Here is a 17,340-nt window from a genome sequence, read left to right on the forward strand (position 1 = left end):
GGGCGAAGATGGTCTGAGGAGTGGAATGGAGAGCTGCAAAGGTAAAGGGAGGCTACCTAATAACAAAGAAGGAAGAAGAGGAAGAGATAGAGAGATATTGAGAGGCGAGAAAGAGGGTGTGAATAAGAAAGAGTTTTGTCCAGTCTAAGAAATAGGGCGGATCAAGCTTTCCAGAAATGAGGGCAGAAGTCAATTTAAGTTCAATTCAAGTCAATTCAACTTCAGAACAACATTTGCCATGCTTGGTTATTTTCTTAAAATGCAAACGCAATTCGCAATTAAAAAGTACACCAAAACAAATGGATGCAAAATTCATAGCGGAGCTATGCTATGGGTCAAATTTAAGTTAACATAGGCCTACGTGGTAACGTTGTATCCTAACCAGCTATTGGCTATTGGTCTGCATAATAACCATATTTATGAATCCTTATCATTGTTTTGTTTAAATTGAAGCCAGAATTTGGGCTTTTTTTTTGCACTAGGTTTCCTCTCCTGGCTATCTCTGACATCTAGTGGAATCAACTAGGAAGTACATATCTGATCATTTTAGTGCACTATTACTATTGTGCAAGCTCGGGTGTATAATTGCAGAAATGATGAATAGAATAGTATTATTATTATAATAATAATTATCCAAAGCCAAAATTACAGTAGATACAGCAAATAGGTTTTTCATATGCATTTTCCAATATTTGTTTACTTGCACAATTAATTGGCTGAAGTTAGCTTTGGCTATTCCTATTATTATTTACATTAAGTAAGCTATAACTCCCCTGATCACCGAACAATAAACATAGATAGGATATTTGTAGCACAATCGGAGGCTTTGATTTTGAAAGCGCCAGGACCCATATTATCCAGAGCCATTTAGATAGATCCCTCTCAGTTGCGCTGCAGTTATTCTATTTTCCCACATTGTCGCTTTTGCTGTGAACTTTAATTTTGAAAACTCCTGAACCGGTGATAGCCGGAAGTGACTTTTATTCTCTGCAGTGTTGTTGTCTTGCCTCCACAGCGTTGTGCGCACGGAGTGAAGTCGGAATAGTTTTACTGACATTTAGTATTTAAATAGCGCCTTAGAGCGTTTTCTGGTACCATGTATGATCCAGATGAGGGTAAGGACGTGTTACTTTGAGTGAGTCGTGAACGAGGATATTATAGTGAGCTATATTGTATGGAGCTCACCTTAGCTTTCATTCATACCAGAGCCAGGCTAATATAACTAGCCGGCTAAGGTAGCCGAAGCTAATGGCGCGCTACTTTGACGCGACTTGCTTGAGTTTTGCTCAAATGCTAGCTCTATAGCTGGTATATAAAGTTGTTTTGGAATCTAATCCCTTTATTTAACCCTTTGGGAATGTATGTGTTTATAAATGCATTCAAATACAATGTGCATACATCAGATCTACATAAATATAAGTAACGTCTTATACTTTTTGGGTTTGTCGGGATGGAAGTGTCTCTTTCCATTTTATCTATAAGTATATCAAACATACCATATAGCAAAACCCAGCATTCATTTTTAACTGTAATTTCCCCTTTGCTGAATCATCTCTCTTAATTCCAGAGACCCAGTATGACGAAGATGAAGATGAAATCACCTCCGATTTGTGGCAAGAAGCCTGTTGGATTGTTATCAGGTAGCTAATCTTTCAGATGTATAATTCTGTTGTCATAAGTATGATTAGGAAAATCGAATTGCATGGTCATGCCCTGGCATTTTAGTTTAGCCTATAATTTGGCTTAAAAAAAGAGTGTATTGCATGCTTTGTAGTCGATTAATATATTGTACTGTCAGCCATACTTCTTGACATACACAGTCTTGTCAGACTTGAACAATATTCAGTACACATTACAGATCTTGGTATTGTTGTTGGTAACAGAACAATTGTCCTCTTCTTGTAGCTCGTACTTTGACGAGAAGGGTCTGGTGCGACAGCAGCTGGACTCATTCGATGAGTTCATCCAGATGTCCGTCCAGAGGATCGTGGAGGACGCCCCACCCATCGACCTGCAGGCTGAGGCACAGCACACCTCCGGGGAAGTGGAGGATCCGGTGAGAGCCACAGCTAATGATAATAATCATCATCATTAATAGTAATATTTTTTAATAATAACATTGCTGTTGCGTCTCACTCCCCAAGTTCCTGGTCACATATGGATTTAGTCTTGGGATAGGAAACGTGAATGTCAATTAATTCCATTACACGTTTTTAATTAACGACTTTAATTGCAGTTGTTTTTCTTACATCGAAGAGGCTGGGAATTGTTAGGGATGGACTGAAATGAAAATTCTTGGACGAAACCGAATATACTGAAACAGTTCGCCGAAACCGAATACCGAATGTGGCTTTTGCTGTTTTTCATAAAATTTTCCCCTAAATAAATCTTGCTTTTCAATAAAAAAAATCTATTACAAATTTGATACAAATTAATTATTTAATACTGAACGTTTTCTAACATTCCAGCAGACCTTATAGCAAGAATTTAAGAACAATGTACCTTTTAAATAAATGAGTAAAACAAATTTATTTTCTTATTATCAAAAATAAAAATGTTGGGTGTCTTTTTACTCCTTCGGCCGAAACCGAAAATTATTCTTTGGGCCATTTTCGGCCGAACATTTTTGGTGGCCGAATATTCAGTGCATCCCTAGGAATTATGGGTATTGGGCCAGGCCAGCCGAGCTGTTGGGGTGCTTGACTCCCAGGTGAAAGGTTCTGGGTTTGAGTCCCAATGTCTGCGGTCTACCTTTAGGCACCAGTGAGAAAGGAGCCCTCACCCTACCCTAGCCCTAACCTCTACCTACCTCTACCTGAAATGAACATTCATCATTTGCATTGGTTAAAAGTGTCGGCGTAATGACTAAATAGTAGAAATGGTGGGTTTGGTAGCTTGAATCAAAAATCTCATGCCCCCTTATTTCTTGTCTACACAGCCACGCTACCTGCTGAAGTTTGAGCAGATCTACCTGTCCAAGCCCACCCACTGGGAGAGAGACGGCGCTCCGTCTCCCATGATGCCCAACGAAGCTCGCCTTCGCAACCTCACGTACGCTCTCCTCTCTTCAGACCCAGTGTTGGTCCTCACAGGTTTTCCCTGCTTTTTTCAGTGAGGTGTGTTCAACACGTCTTGTCTCCTCCCGCGTGGCGTTCAGGTACTCGGCCCCTCTCTACGTGGACATCACCAAAACCATCATCAAGGAGGGCGAGGACCAGCTGCTGACCCAGCACCAGAAGACCTTCATCGGTAAAATCCCCATCATGCTCCGCTCCACCTACTGCCTGCTCAGCGGCCTGACGGATCGTGATCTGTGTGAGCTCAACGAGTGTCCCCTGGACCCCGGGGGCTACTTCATCATCAATGGCTCCGAGAAGGTAAGGGGTTGATAGAGTGCCATCGTAGTAAGTAATGCTGCTGTGCTCACTTCTTAGCCCAATTTGATAGTTTTTCCTCAAAAGGGATTTGGGGAACAGGTCTGGCTGGTTAATGTGCGCCCCGAGGAATGTTACTCTAGCTAAGTTTATCTTTTAATGGTGCTTTTCCACCGGCGGGTGCGCTTCGGACCCAGGAATCCTCAGCCCAGTAGTGAGGGTGTGGTATCGCCCAGCTCAGTTACGGCTCACGTTTCCACCGCCGACAGTACCCTTATGGTAGGGCGGGGTTTAAGCCGGATGGCGATGGCCGCTGCAGCTACGCAAGCATCGTGACCTCATAGCAGCCCGACACAGTGTAGCCTGCTATTAAATCCAAGGAAAAAGAAGGAACACGACCAATTAAAAGAGCCACAATGTAAGACGTCCAAGAAGGACGTCAAATTTTTGCGCAACATTTTATTCAATAATCGTAGCTTTCGCCGTTGTACAGAATTACCTTGCGGTTACTGCGTTTGTTTGTTATTATTATTATCCGCCCGCCGCGCGGAACTGACAATTCTGTCGACCAATCAACGGACGGCGTGTGTAGCTCACACTTGCCGGCACCCTTCCAGGCGTCTCAGTACCCCAACGGAGGAGTATTGCGGGACGAGTACGACTCACGGCTCAGTCCGGATCACGCCCACTTTTGCCGGTTGAAATGTCTGCACCTTTGCAGACTGAACAGACCTGCACCCTTCGGTGGAAATGCGCAATAAGACAAGCCTCTATCATCCCCTGAGTGGGAAATTAACAGATTTTTGGCCAAAGTTAATTTTGTTAATAGGATTTGGAATTTCTTTATATTGTTGTTTATGGTTTTGATATCAGGTGTGTGTGTGTGTGTGCATATATATAATAGGTATCATACATGAATACATTCTTCTCAGGTCCTGATCGCCCAGGAGAAGATGGCCACCAACACAGTGTATGTGTTTGCCAAGAAGGACTCCAAGTACGCCTACACAGGGGAGTGCCGGTCCTGCCTGGAGAACTCCTCTCGCCCCACCAGCTCCATCTGGGTCAGCATGATGGCCAGAGGAGGCCAGGTGAGTACACGCCCACAGCTACCTAGAAACCCTCTTCTGGATGTACTGACTATCCCCTGTAGTGTGGTGGTGGTTAACCTTTACTCTCACCTGGACAAACTGAATCTCACCTGACGAGTAGTTGTTGGTCACCTGTAAACTCTCACCTGAACTGTAGCTATGTGGATTTGGATTAAGTAACTCCAATTAGCTGGCACAATTTCATCCTTCCGAAACTTCCTTTCTTGTCGTTTAAGATATCGCTATTTAAGAAACATTTCATTGGGATTTTCCGAGGGGTCTCTTTTGGCTGTCAATGTTGGGCTTCAATCTGAGAAACCTTTCTATCCTAATGGGAACATTTCCCCCTCCTCCCCCCGTCCTGCTTTCAGGGAGTAAAGAAGAGCGCCATTGGCCAGAGGATCGTGTCCACACTGCCGTACATTCGGCAGGAAGTGCCCATCATCATCGTGTTCCGAGCGCTGGGGTTCGTGTCCGACAGAGACATCCTGGAGCACATCATCTACGACTTCGACGACCCCGAGATGATGGAGATGGTAAACACTGTGAACCTCCCGCCACTTATAAGGCGCCGATTTCCTGACAAGTCTGTGTGTCTGACATCGATACGGATCAATGTGTCTGTCAGGTAAAACCCTCTCTGGATGAGGCCTTCGTGATCCAGGAGCAGAATGTGGCTCTCAACTTCATCGGCTCCAGAGGTGCCAAGCCCGGCGTCACCAAGGAGAGGAGGATCAAGTATGCCAAGGAGGTGCTGCAGAAGGAGGTGCTGCCCCACGTGGGAGTGAGCGACTTCTGCGAGACCAAGAAGGCCTACTTCCTGGGGTAGGAGAATCAAAAAAAAAGAGGAAATAAGAATAATGCACACAATGTAGGACTAGATAAAGATGTAAACATTGGTTACAGTTGAGGTACATTGACATTATTGATGCCAAACATTACGACAGTTAAACATAACTTCATGGTATGGTCTTCTGAAGCCTTTGCTTTACATAGAAAAAAGTTTACACTGTGTCAAAGTTAATACTTCAACTGGCATCGAGTGAAAGTAAAGCACATGATCAAACATGACCTCCTGTAAGGGTGAAATATGTTAGTTGTGCTTCATATTCATCTTTTCTTCTTTCAGGTACATGGTTCACAGACTTCTCTTGGCTGCCCTTGGAAGAAGAGAGCTGGATGACAGGGATCACTATGGCAACAAGAGGCTGGACCTGGCCGGCCCGCTATTGGCTTTCCTTTTCAGAGGGTGGGTCTTGACACAATCTATTTTTTTTTTCAATGTCTTGATTGGTTCTCACATTTTTATAACATTTTAATAATTTGATTTATGGGTTCTTCTGCAATGGTTGAAGACCTTCTGAAAAGCATCTTCTCTTTGAGTCCCAGATGCTAATTCTTTACGTATAATACATATCTACGGATTTCCTCAGTGTTGACTAGGGCTGGGTATTGCCAGGTGCCTTTCAATTCAATTTGATTCTTTAGGTCTTCATTCGATTAGATTCGATATTGATCCAATTGCTTCGATATCGATTCAATAATACGGGCAGATGACAAAAATACCTAAATATTATTTAGAATGAACCATTTCAAAATTAATTAACCATTTCATTGTGCTTTAACTAGCGAAAAGGGAATACACCATTGTATAGTATTGTTCCTGAGCTAAACTTGCAGCATAAAACTAATAATCATAACATGGACAAATGTAAAAGGGCATGTACATTTAGGAATACTCACTTCTAGATTACAATGACTGAGTATGCTTCTTTTTGAAAAAAAATATTTCTTTATTTTATGGAAATGGATTTTCAAAAAAGTTCTGAATCGAAATTTAATCGAGAACAAATAAATTGCGGTGCATTGATGAATCGATATTTTTACCCAGCCCTAGTGTTGACACACAAGTGGACGACCTCTTCTTGTTTCCAGGATGTTCAAGAACCTTCTGAAGGAGATCCGCATCTACGCCCAGAAGTTCATCGACCGCGGGAAGGACTTCAACCTGGAGCTGGCCATCAAGACACGCATCATCTCGGACGGCCTCAAGTACTCCCTGGCCACAGGCAACTGGGGAGACGTGAAGAAGGCCCATCAGGCCAGGGCGGGAGTATCCCAGGTGAGATAACACGCTTCCCTAGCCTACTATCGGATGCTTTCATCCACACTAACTCCGTGGAGTCGGATGCATGTCATTAAGAAGCAGGTAGGGCTTATTTCTCATGCACAAGGATTTCTACAGGTAGGAGGCCGACATTAGGGCTGGAACCTAGGGCCCTTTGAGGGTGGGAGCAAACGCGCCATCCTGAAACTAAACCTGTTTCTGTTTGTCCGTCAGGTGTTGAACAGGTTGACCTTCGCCTCCACGCTGTCTCATCTGCGGCGCCTCAACTCGCCCATCGGAAGGGACGGCAAGCTGGCCAAGCCCCGGCAGCTGCACAACACCCTGTGGGGGATGATCTGTCCCGCAGAGACCCCCGAGGTACGGTGCTCGGGGTGGGACTCGTGTAACCAAACACGGCTCTTACAAACCCTCTTTACTGTTCAGTATTTAGTAGGGGTGTCACAATACACTCGGCTCACGAGACGAGACGAGACACGATATTCGGTTCACGAGAACGAGACGAGACGAGATTTTAAGAAAACGACAATGACAAAATATTTGACTGGACCAACAGTCTTTTATTTAACCGAGTTGCACATGCATTTTGAAATGTTTTATTATAACTCTTTACATGCATGAAATTGAAACTAATACTAAAATTGATAAAAGTTAAAGTAAAATTTAATTAAATAATTCTCTTTTTTTTCGAGTGCAAACAATATTATGTGCAAAACCAAATCAAAGTCAAATCAAAAAAAAAACAAAGAGACCCCAGAGGTACGGTGCTCGGGGTGGGACTTGTGTAACCAAACACGGCTCTTAAAAACCCTCTTTACTGTTCAGTATTTAGCCATTCTGCCGATACATTTAGCCAAAACGAAGGTAGCATCAATTTGTAGAGGCACGTCATTTAAGAGCAGCTTGCTCTAGAAGACGTAGAGGTAGACTGCATCAACGGTCGGCCGGTAATCAAACACCTCGACTATGCTGCCCCCACACACAATCAATACTGGAGCAACTACAGAAACCCAAAGCTCCAACATGCATAGCAGCCAGGTTGGCCGAAACACAGGGTTGTGTCAGTCAATGTAAAGGGCAATAATCATTTAATTGTACCACAGACAATAGTATGAGTGATTTATTTGAAGTAGTTGAATAACCAAATGGCAGGATGTCTTGCTGGTGTTAAAGGCCTTGTCCCCCCTGTCCTGTTGATGCAGGGGCACGCTGTAGGCCTGGTGAAGAACCTGGCCCTCATGGCCTACATCTCCGTGGGCTCCCAGCCCTCTCCCATCCTGGAGTTCTTGGAGGAGTGGAGCATGGAGAACTTGGAGGAGATCTCCCCGGCTGCCATTGCAGAGTGAGTCACACACGCACACAAGCCCGCATACAAAGTCACACAGACATTTTTGGGGCTCTTAAAGCTGAATGTTGTCGTGGAATCGTACTATGGAATATCTTCATCTGAAATATTGCGATACATCATTTTTTGTTGTGGTGTGATGCTAGGGCTAAAGCAACAATAACTGTATTGGTCATGTTAAGGAAGTATGCCAAAATACTTCCTTGCTTCTACTCCATGTTGGTGTGCTGATAATATACCTCCAGCTCAAGGTTGGGTTGATCGGGGATTTCACATGTCTGATTGATCATCTCTGATTGATCGGGGATGTCTGATTGATCGGGGATGTCTGATTGATCGGGGATGTCTGATTGATCGGGGATGTCTGATTGATCATGTGGGATTGATCGGGGATGTCTGATTGATTGGGGATGTCTGATTGATTGATCATGTCTGATTGATTGATCATGTCTGATTGATTGATCATGTCTGATTGATTGATCATGTCTGATTGATTGATCATGTCTGATTGATCGGGGATGTCTGATTGATTGATCATGTCTGTTTGATCGGGGGTGTCTGATTGATTGATCATGTCTGATTGATCGGGGCTCTCTGATTGCAGCGCCACTAAGATCTTTGTGAACGGCTGCTGGGTGGGGATCCACAAGGACCCCGAGCAGCTGATGAACACCCTGAGGAAGCTCCGCAGGCAGATGGACATCATCGTCTCCGAGGTAACTGGGACCAAGATTATTATGGGCTGTTGGGCAGCACGGGGCCTCGTGCTGCTAAACTAAACTCCTGTTCAGTGTATGAATTAAGAATAGGATTTATGTGATAATATCATGAATATCTTCTTTTTGTACTTTTTACTTTTACTTTTTTAATGAGCCAATATAGAATATTCTGTAATGAAACGTATGAGATTGTGAGTGGAGTAGCTGCTGAAACAAACCTGGAGGCGCCTTCTACGTTGTTGTTCCAACCCTACATCAGGGATGCCACGTTCATCAAGACATACTAATTGGAATAGTGTGACTGCATTGACACGCTGGATGTGTGTGTGTGTGTGTGTGTGTGTGTGCGTGTGTTCCCAGGTGTCGATGATCCGGGACATCCGAGAGCGAGAGATCCGGATCTACACGGACGCCGGACGCATCTGTCGGCCCCTGCTGATCGTGGAGAAACAGAAGCTGCTGCTGAAGAGGAGACACATCGACCAGCTCAAGGAGCGAGAGTACAACAACTACAGGTGAGCTGGCCCTGGACGCCGTCACCGCCCGCTTTCGACTCGCCGTCGCTCCTCAGTGGCCCAAAGTCAATGTGCAAAGAATGATGTCATCGTTTTGTGTGAAAGTGGTGTGCCCCCGCCATCCAGAATTTGAATCTTGGCAATATGTTAGCTACCTGAGGCTTATTAAACGCAACACCCAATGGCCGCTGTCGAGTGACCCTAGTGGTCTAACGTGTGTGTGTGTGTGTGTGTGTGTGTGTGTGTGTGTGTGTGTGCGCGCCAGTTGGCAGGACCTGGTTGCCAGTGGCGTGGTGGAGTACATCGACACCCTGGAGGAGGAGACGGTCATGCTGGCCATGACCCCCGATGACCTCCAGGAGAAGGGCGTGGCCTACTGCTCCACCTACACCCACTGTGAGATCCACCCCTCCATGATCCTGGGAGTGTGCGCCTCCATCATCCCCTTCCCCGATCACAACCAGGTATCAGCAATACGGCCCTCTAAGTGATGCTGGTGTGTGTGTGACGAGGGTTGATGAAGCTGGTCAGATACTCTGATATCATTGTCGATTTATGATGATTTCGCTGTCATCTCCTTCATGCAGTCTCCCAGGAACACGTACCAGTCTGCTATGGGTAAGCAGGCCATGGGCGTGTACATCACCAACTTCCACGTGCGCATGGACACACTGGCCCATGTGCTGTACTACCCCCAGAAACCTCTGGTCACCACCCGCTCCATGGAGTACCTGCGCTTCAGAGAACTGCCAGCAGGTGGGGCTGTTTATTTATTGTCTACTCGTTATAAACTTCCATTCCCAATGGTTTTATATTTGTAGGATTTTGGTGATCGATTGGAATGCCTACATCTTATGGAGTCTAGAATTTACTCTTAAATTTAATTAAATATATTGTATTTTACGATATAAGTGTACAAAGGTACAATATTACATTTTTGAATGTTAGCAATTTCTGGATTGATTTGAACTTTGGTGGTGTGTCAGGCATCAACTCCATCGTGGCCATCGCTTCCTACACGGGTTACAACCAGGAGGACTCGGTCATCATGAACAGGTCTGCCGTAGACCGGGGATTCTTCAGGTCAGTCAGCTCCTCCGTCTGCATGGCTACGTCTCTCTCATTTAGTCCATGACCCGTGACATTTGTATCTTTGGGTAAAACAACGCCGCTTAATGTTAATTTATTCGGTCTTCTCCAAGGGCATCAAACTATATAAGTGATGATCACTTATAGACACAAACATAACGTCTAAATAAACCCTAGTCTGAAGCACTCCTAGTGACGGCATGAAGCCTGCTCCAGGTCTGTCAGCAGTTCCCACAGTGGTGGTGGGGATGATGATGATGATGAGGATGGACTGGTAGGTTTACAGGTGCTTATGTTGTCCGGCAGGTCTGTGTTCTACCGCTCCTACAAAGAGCAGGAGTCCAAGAAGGGCTTCGACCAGGAGGAGATCTTCGAGAAGCCCACCCGGGAAACCTGCCAGGGTACGCGGAGCACGCAGCGCATAGCGCTCAGGATCGCCGCAGTCGCTGGTCCAGTCGCCATAGGGACCATCTGCCATGATGCGACCAAAACAAAACCGTTGTGTTTTAGATTCATTCATGCAATGGACCTTGATCCAAATGTGGGTTTCCCTTCAGTAAAGCTTGACCGCTAAATGGTTATCAATGTCGCATTAAGATAGCATCAACTTTATTAACAAACTTCATTAATCAGATGAGATGAGATTAATCCCAGAAGGGAAATTCGGGCGTCCAACAAGAACAATATCATAATGGCGGATGTGAATGTTAACCTTTACATCCCATCCTTGATGTGTCCGATACGCCTCATTGTACCAGGTTGACAGTGCATCATGTAGCGTTGAATCACCGTCGACTTTGGCATCAAACCAAGCGCCCTCCTTCATACCCTCTGGTGGGGGTGACCATCGCCGCTGCGTTACAAGCCCCTCCCCCTGTCCCCAACCAGGCATGCGGCACGCCATCTACGACAAGCTGGACGACGACGGGCTGATCGCGCCGGGCGTGCGCGTCTCCGGCGAGGACGTGATCATCGGCAAGACGGTGACGCTGCCGGAGAACGACGACGAGCTGGACAGCACCAACCGCCGCTACACCAAGCGCGACTGCAGCACCTTCCTGCGCACCAGCGAGACGGGCATCGTGGACCAGGTCATGGTCACCCTCAACCAGGAGGGCTACAAGTTCTGCAAGATCAGGGTGAGCCCCCCCCCCCCCGGGGAGGAGACGCAGACCGCTGAGGGTGGGGGGTGGTCCCAGAGCTGGCTCATGAGGACATGACGGCGCGATTGTTAGGATTTAAAGAGTCTCACAAAACCACAATTATTGTTCTTAACGAGAATCCGTTAAACGGAATTAATACTTTTTTACTCATGAAGGCTAATGCACCGAGCGAATTCCAGCGCGCGCACACACACACACACACACAGACACACAGAGACAGAGACACACACACACACACACAGAGACACACACACAGAGACACACACACACACACACACAGAGACACACACACACACAGAGAGAGTTCCCTATCAATCAGTCTAAACCAGATCATTAAACCCTCGTACTTTACGAGCTGCAGAGCGGTGGCTGTTGACCAACGGGGTATGCGTAACTCTTCCCCTGTTCCAGCCCAGCTGAACAGTCCCTCAGGGCTGCGTGTCACAGCCTGTCTCTCCGTCTGTCTCTCCGTCTGTCTCTCCGTCTGTCTCTCCGTCTGTCTCTCCGTCTGTCTCTCCATCTCCCCTGGCCACAGGTCCGCTCCGTCCGCATCCCCCAGATCGGAGACAAGTTTGCCAGCCGACACGGACAGAAGGGTACCTGCGGAATCCAGTACCGACAAGAGGTAAAACCACATCCTCATGCATGGAGTGGGAATGTGGAGAGATATCTGATCGAAATGCTGGCCAGTAGGGCTGGGGTAAAACAATCACAAAGAATTGCAAAAAACGTTAATATTTTTTTTGTTTTTTGCGTTTACATTCATGAAATCTGTTGATATTCAAATATTAAAAAATTATATGATCTTTTACACACTCTACTCTGCTTCAATACATTAATTTTCTTAGTACATAGCGAACTGGAGTAGATTGTGAAATGTGCACCCCTATGTACTGATTCATTCGTTTATTTTGAATCGGGAATCAAGAATCATTTTTTGAATTGAATCGTGGCCCACAAGAATCAACATTTAGTTGGGAGATACTAAAGGAATCACACCCCGTGCCCAGATAGTGTAGGCCCGCGGTTGGTGTGTCTGACCGAGGAGCCAAAAGGATTCTGGGTTTAAACCCCGTTGGGAGACAAACCGCTACCTGCTCATTCATGATGCATCTCATTCCAATATAATCGCCTTAGTCTCTTTGACTACAAGCTAAGTAACTAAACGGTGAATAAACACGGGTAGACCATCTTCTAGACCCATAGTTTCCCTGACCTTTTGTTACCTATCTACCTTCCTTTTATCAAACTCGCAAACCAGCCCATTCTGCTTCTCTGCATGTTAGCCCTAGCTCTTTATTAATCCGGAGAGCCTGCTGCGGCTCATGTGTGGGAACAAATTTGCTTTGTAAAGCGGTCTTAATCAATAGGTCTCAATCCAAAGAGCCGTCCGCGGGTGTTGTGTCTTCTAGCCTCTTTGTGTGTTGGCTCTGTAGGATATGCCCTTCACGTGTGAGGGGATCACGCCAGACATCATCATCAACCCCCACGCCATCCCCTCTCGAATGACAGTCGGTCACTTGATCGAGTGTCTGCAGGGCAAGGTAAGTGCGTGTGTGTGTGTGTGTGTGTGTGTGAGAGACGGACAAAAAGTTATAGTGCTGCACAACCTAGTTTCAGAGTATAGAATCTGAAATTCAACCTAAACAATTCTGTAGATAAATGTATTTCCAAAGTTCCCTGTGTGTGTGTGTGTGTGTGTGTGTGTAATCTCTATGGAGCATCCGTCTCCATCCAACAGTCTGCCTACACTGTTGATGTTGTCCAGTATCCTGTTTACTTTGCACTGCAAGGCTGGATCTTGTGTCACAGTACGCCTTGAGAGCCAGTCACAGCTAGCCCCACACTGACGCCGTCGCTCTGTGTTCAGCCCGGCCCGAGGTCACACTGTCGCCCAGCGCGACTCTAGTATATTGGGTACACTGAGATTAACTAGTCGGACGCCAACGTTACTCTAGGCATGTTTACTGTTGACCCGGGCACAGGGCACTCCAGCACAACTCTGACCAACGAGTCAACTGATCAATCGTACATCAACTCTGAACCAACCCATTTAGTTAAATCGTTTTGAAATGAAACACTGCTCCATGTAAAACGTTGACGTGATCCCGTCTCGTTCTGTCCCTTTTCCGCCGTGCGCGCGCAGGTTTCTGCAAACAAGGGCGAGATCGGCGACGCCACGCCGTTCAACGACGCGGTCAACGTGCAGAAGGTCTCCAACCTGCTGTCCGAGTACGGCTACCACCTGAGGGGCAACGAGGTAACGCCAGAGCACTCGTTCTCCTCTGTACCGCTCTCCAGTGAGAGGGGGTTACCGTTGACAATATGTGAGGTTGTTGTGGCTCGACTTGGTACGTGGGAAATGGATACAGACTAACGCCCGTTCGTTCGTTCATTCATTCACTATTTATGAGTGTGTTTGAGAGGCAATTGTAGGTGCATGAGCAGCTCAGTGTAACTCACCGAGTAAACACTGGCCGGTTATGTACACTGCTATGTCATACTGGATTCCGTTTTCTACGTTTTTGTTGTGTGGTACCCGTTCGGGTCTTGATACGAAGTCGGAGCTGGCGGTCCTATCCCTAATATCAGGCATTGTGCCACAGAGACCTCCCACTCCCACAGGTCTGATACGACGGCTCACTGCGTGCCACGCCTGATGTCCAAGCGCTCTCCGTCTCTTCCACTGCAGGTTCTCTACAACGGCTTCACCGGCCGCAAGCTCACCTCCCAGATCTTCATCGGGCCCACATACTACCAGCGCCTCAAGCACATGGTGGACGACAAGATCCACTCCCGGGCCCGAGGGCCCGTCCAGATCCTCAACAGACAGCCCATGGAGGGCAGATCGCGGTAGGAACCCATCGCCCTCCTTGGACTCGCACTCCGTCTTTCCAACATTCTGTCTCTCTCGTGCTGTTTCTCTCTCTTTACGTCTCTCTGTCGCTAACTCTTTATTTCCCCGATGCGCGCTCTCTTTCTTGCTGGTCCACCTGTCTCACCTCTCTCTCACTCTCTTCATTTCCCCGTTTCTCTCTGTCTGTCTGTCTGTCCCTCCTCCTTCCCCTGTTTCTCATACTCCTTCTCTCCCCTCACCCAACCAATCGTGTTCTGCCCTCCTCCCAGCGATGGCGGTCTGCGTTTCGGCGAGATGGAGCGTGATTGTCAGATCGCCCACGGCGCCGCCCAGTTCCTGAAGGAGCGTCTGTTCGAGGCGTCCGACCCCTACCAGGTGCACGTGTGCAACCTGTGCGGCCTCATGGCCATCGCCAACACGCGCACCCACACCTACGAGTGTCGCGGCTGCCGCAACAAAACCCAGGTACGCCAACGGGCCACGGCCACCTCCCTTGTTGCACACGTCTCCCTCTGAGCCACTGCTCTGTTTTCCTGTCTGCGCTAGTCATGGTCATGTATCCAAACAAAATGCAATCAATGAATGACTTGTTAACTAATTACTTATTAACGTCAGCAAACTCGCAACTTGAGTAACACACAGCAGTCGCTGAGGGGCCTTAAGTGACTTGGTGTAGTGACGCGAACGTGAGGGTGTGAAAAAACTAAGCACAGAATGCTGCTTGTCTCCATGCTGCTGAATGAGCCACAGCGCCTCAGCATGACTTTTTATTTTAGTCAGCGTTTCCGTTTTGTCCTCCGTGGTCTCAGATCTCGCTGGTGCGGATGCCCTACGCCTGCAAGCTCCTCTTCCAGGAGCTCATGTCCATGAGCATCGCCCCTCGCATGATGACCTCCTAGGGCCCGAAGTCGAGCCGAGGTCACCACCTGCCGCCCCGGGTCCACTCGCTCAGACCGCGCTTCTGGGCTTCCGTGAAACACGTGGAGCTCCGCCGGTGGGGAGAGGAATGTCCCGGACGGATCTAAAGTGTCCACTTCACGACGATGACAAATGGAAAAGCTAGGCTCACCAGTAACGCGTAAACTGAAACTCTGTGGAGCTGCTTTACTTTCTTTTTTTAGGTCTTTGTGAAGTCCGGTGCACTGAGAGAGTTCTGGGGAATCATATTGATAGTCATGTTCTCTGTTTTGTAAAATTTGAATAAATCTTGCTTTTTATGACCTGGGTTTCATTGCCGTTTGATTAAGTAAGTTAAACTAATGTGTTTTCTGTGCCTGTTTCTATCCCTAATTTGAACACTACTCTAGTACGTGGCTACTACAAAAAGTCACATCACTATCTGCTTTTTAAATCCAATCAGAAATGTATTGAATATTTTCAGCAAATGCTAATTTCAGCCAATCTAAAACCGTTGCAACCGCGTGTGTTTCCTCCAAGGGGAACTAAGAATGAGGAACCTGTGCGCCATTGCAAAAGTCACAAGTGGACGAAAGTGGCCCAACGCTTATGAATTTAGCTGAGGGTGTTTGAGAGGTATTTTTTTCGCTCGTTTTGAAGCCTAATCGCCGCTCCGCTCGTTTCAATGGGAAACGCGACGATCTGTACATTGAACATTAAGTTTTACATATTTATACTTTGAAATTCGTCCCAGCATTTATACCACAGATACACTCGGGTCTATAGCAGATAACTAGGTTGTCGGCTAATTTTTTAATGCATTTTTCACAATTTACTACCTGATCTTCGAAAATGATGAGCTGAAGCTGCTTACGTTAAAGTATCATAAAGTAACAAAAGTCCAGCGGGTTGCTGATTGGCCCAAGCCTCTCAAGTTAAAGTCCAGCGGGTTGCTGATCGGCTCGCCAAACATTGGACATTGCTGGACCAGCCAGACCAGCCCCTCCAGCACCGCCTGCCCGCGGACGCCTCCGGTCTTGCTGTAACGATCCGAGGGCTGCTGGCCCCGGAGCTGTACGACCGCATCGCCCCCCCCCCCTTCTCAGCCTCTACCCCCCCCCCACTGGACCTCAGCCCGCTCTCGGCTCCAGCCACGGCCGTTGGCTCCATGGCTCCACTGCTGGAGGCACAGGGTCCAGGCAGGGAAGGAGCGTCGTGCCCGGGAACTCCTCCTGTACCTGCAGCCGCTGTGGCCAGCCCAAGACCAGGGAGGACTTCTCTGTATCGCCCCAGATGTCCTCCATTCGGGCGCGGTCGATCAAAGGGACGCCCATGGTGTCCGTCTCCGCCGCACCCCATTTTTATGACCTGGGTTTCATTGCCGTTTGAAGTTAAACTAATGTGTTTTCTGTGCCTGTTTCTATCCCTAATTTGAACACAGACAGTTAACCGTAGTTAACCACGAGCGACGAAACGCTGGGTAAACGCAGAATGACTCAGTGACATACTCGGTGACATACACGGTGAGCAACGTCCAGCTGCTCCAGGATGTCCTGCGACCAGCCCGCCACCTTCTTGTCTCAGGAGGGGCACTGAAGGCCCTCTGTGGCCATGTAATACCACCTACTCCTGTCCTAGACCCTCCGGACGGTCTTGTAGAGGCCAGCGCCCATCAGCTTACCCCCATCGGCGGGGCACTTGAGGTGGTACGCCCACATCCGATACGGAAGCCAGAGGATGAACGGGCGCTGGAAGAAGGCGTGAGCTGTGGCCGGGGGGCTGCGTGTAGAGGAGCCGGGCGGCTGGCGGGTACCACCTCAGTCGGGGCGGTGTGGTGAGGACAGCTTTCCCGCTGCTGGGGTCCCTGCGGACCAGCGCCCGGCCCACCCACTCCTGTTGCTCCTCAGGCAGCGTCTTCCTCCAGCTGAGGGGGAGCAGCTGAAACACACACACAGCAGACACACACAGTGAGCGGGTGTGAATGTGCAGCAGACAGGCACACATAAACACACACATCATAAACACACAAACACACACACACATCATACAAACCTCTTTGCCGATGGCAGGCCCTCGTGGCCATCGGTCCTGGTGCTGGTCCTCCCAGCGGGGCCGCGGCTGGCGGGGCGTCCGTGGACGTGCCCGACAACCCATATCGGCGTTAG

The 17,340-nt window shown here is 47.7% G+C and overlaps 1 protein-coding gene and 1 long non-coding RNA gene across 3 annotated transcripts; one reads left to right on the top strand and one right to left on the bottom strand.

Moving 5' to 3' along the window:
* The first annotated feature begins 954 nt into the window (after window positions 1–954).
* On the top strand, window positions 955–15,498 carry polr2b (RNA polymerase II subunit B). Its single transcript, XM_060063689.1, has 25 exons — window positions 955–1,115; window positions 1,568–1,640; window positions 1,906–2,056; window positions 2,939–3,051; window positions 3,158–3,377; window positions 4,307–4,465; window positions 4,837–5,001; window positions 5,094–5,290; window positions 5,595–5,714; window positions 6,401–6,587; window positions 6,807–6,950; window positions 7,793–7,932; window positions 8,540–8,651; window positions 9,015–9,169; window positions 9,435–9,633; window positions 9,757–9,925; window positions 10,156–10,252; window positions 10,565–10,659; window positions 11,147–11,397; window positions 11,957–12,046; window positions 12,858–12,965; window positions 13,568–13,681; window positions 14,114–14,274; window positions 14,548–14,743; window positions 15,088–15,498. The coding sequence occupies exons 1-25, from the start codon at window positions 1,097–1,099 to the stop codon at window positions 15,175–15,177; spliced, it is 3,525 nt and encodes a 1,174-aa protein (XP_059919672.1). The 5' UTR covers window positions 955–1,096; the 3' UTR covers window positions 15,178–15,498.
* Window positions 10,579–17,340, bottom strand: LOC132466461 (uncharacterized). Of its 2 annotated transcripts, none has more exons than XR_009527865.1 (3): window positions 17,228–17,340; window positions 16,696–17,113; window positions 10,579–10,729 (listed from the first exon to the last, which is right to left on the bottom strand). It is a non-coding gene; the product is annotated as an uncharacterized LOC132466461 (long non-coding RNA). The 2 variants fall into 2 exon arrangements; XR_009527864.1 differs by having other exon boundaries at window positions 10,593–10,729; window positions 16,684–17,113.

The sequence above is a fragment of the Gadus macrocephalus genome, chromosome 10, assembly GCF_031168955.1.
Source record: "Gadus macrocephalus chromosome 10, ASM3116895v1".
In the NCBI taxonomy this organism is placed as follows: Eukaryota; Metazoa; Chordata; class Actinopteri; order Gadiformes; family Gadidae; genus Gadus; species Gadus macrocephalus.

Excerpts from the sequence above, each read along its gene's own strand:
- polr2b (XM_060063689.1), top strand. Across the intron at positions 4,466-4,836 it reads TGATGGCCAGAGGAGGCCAG|GGAGTAAAGAAGAGCGCCAT; the intron begins GTGAGTACACGC and ends TCCTGCTTTCAG. Across the intron at positions 7,933-8,539 it reads TCCCCGGCTGCCATTGCAGA|CGCCACTAAGATCTTTGTGA; the intron begins GTGAGTCACACA and ends CTCTGATTGCAG.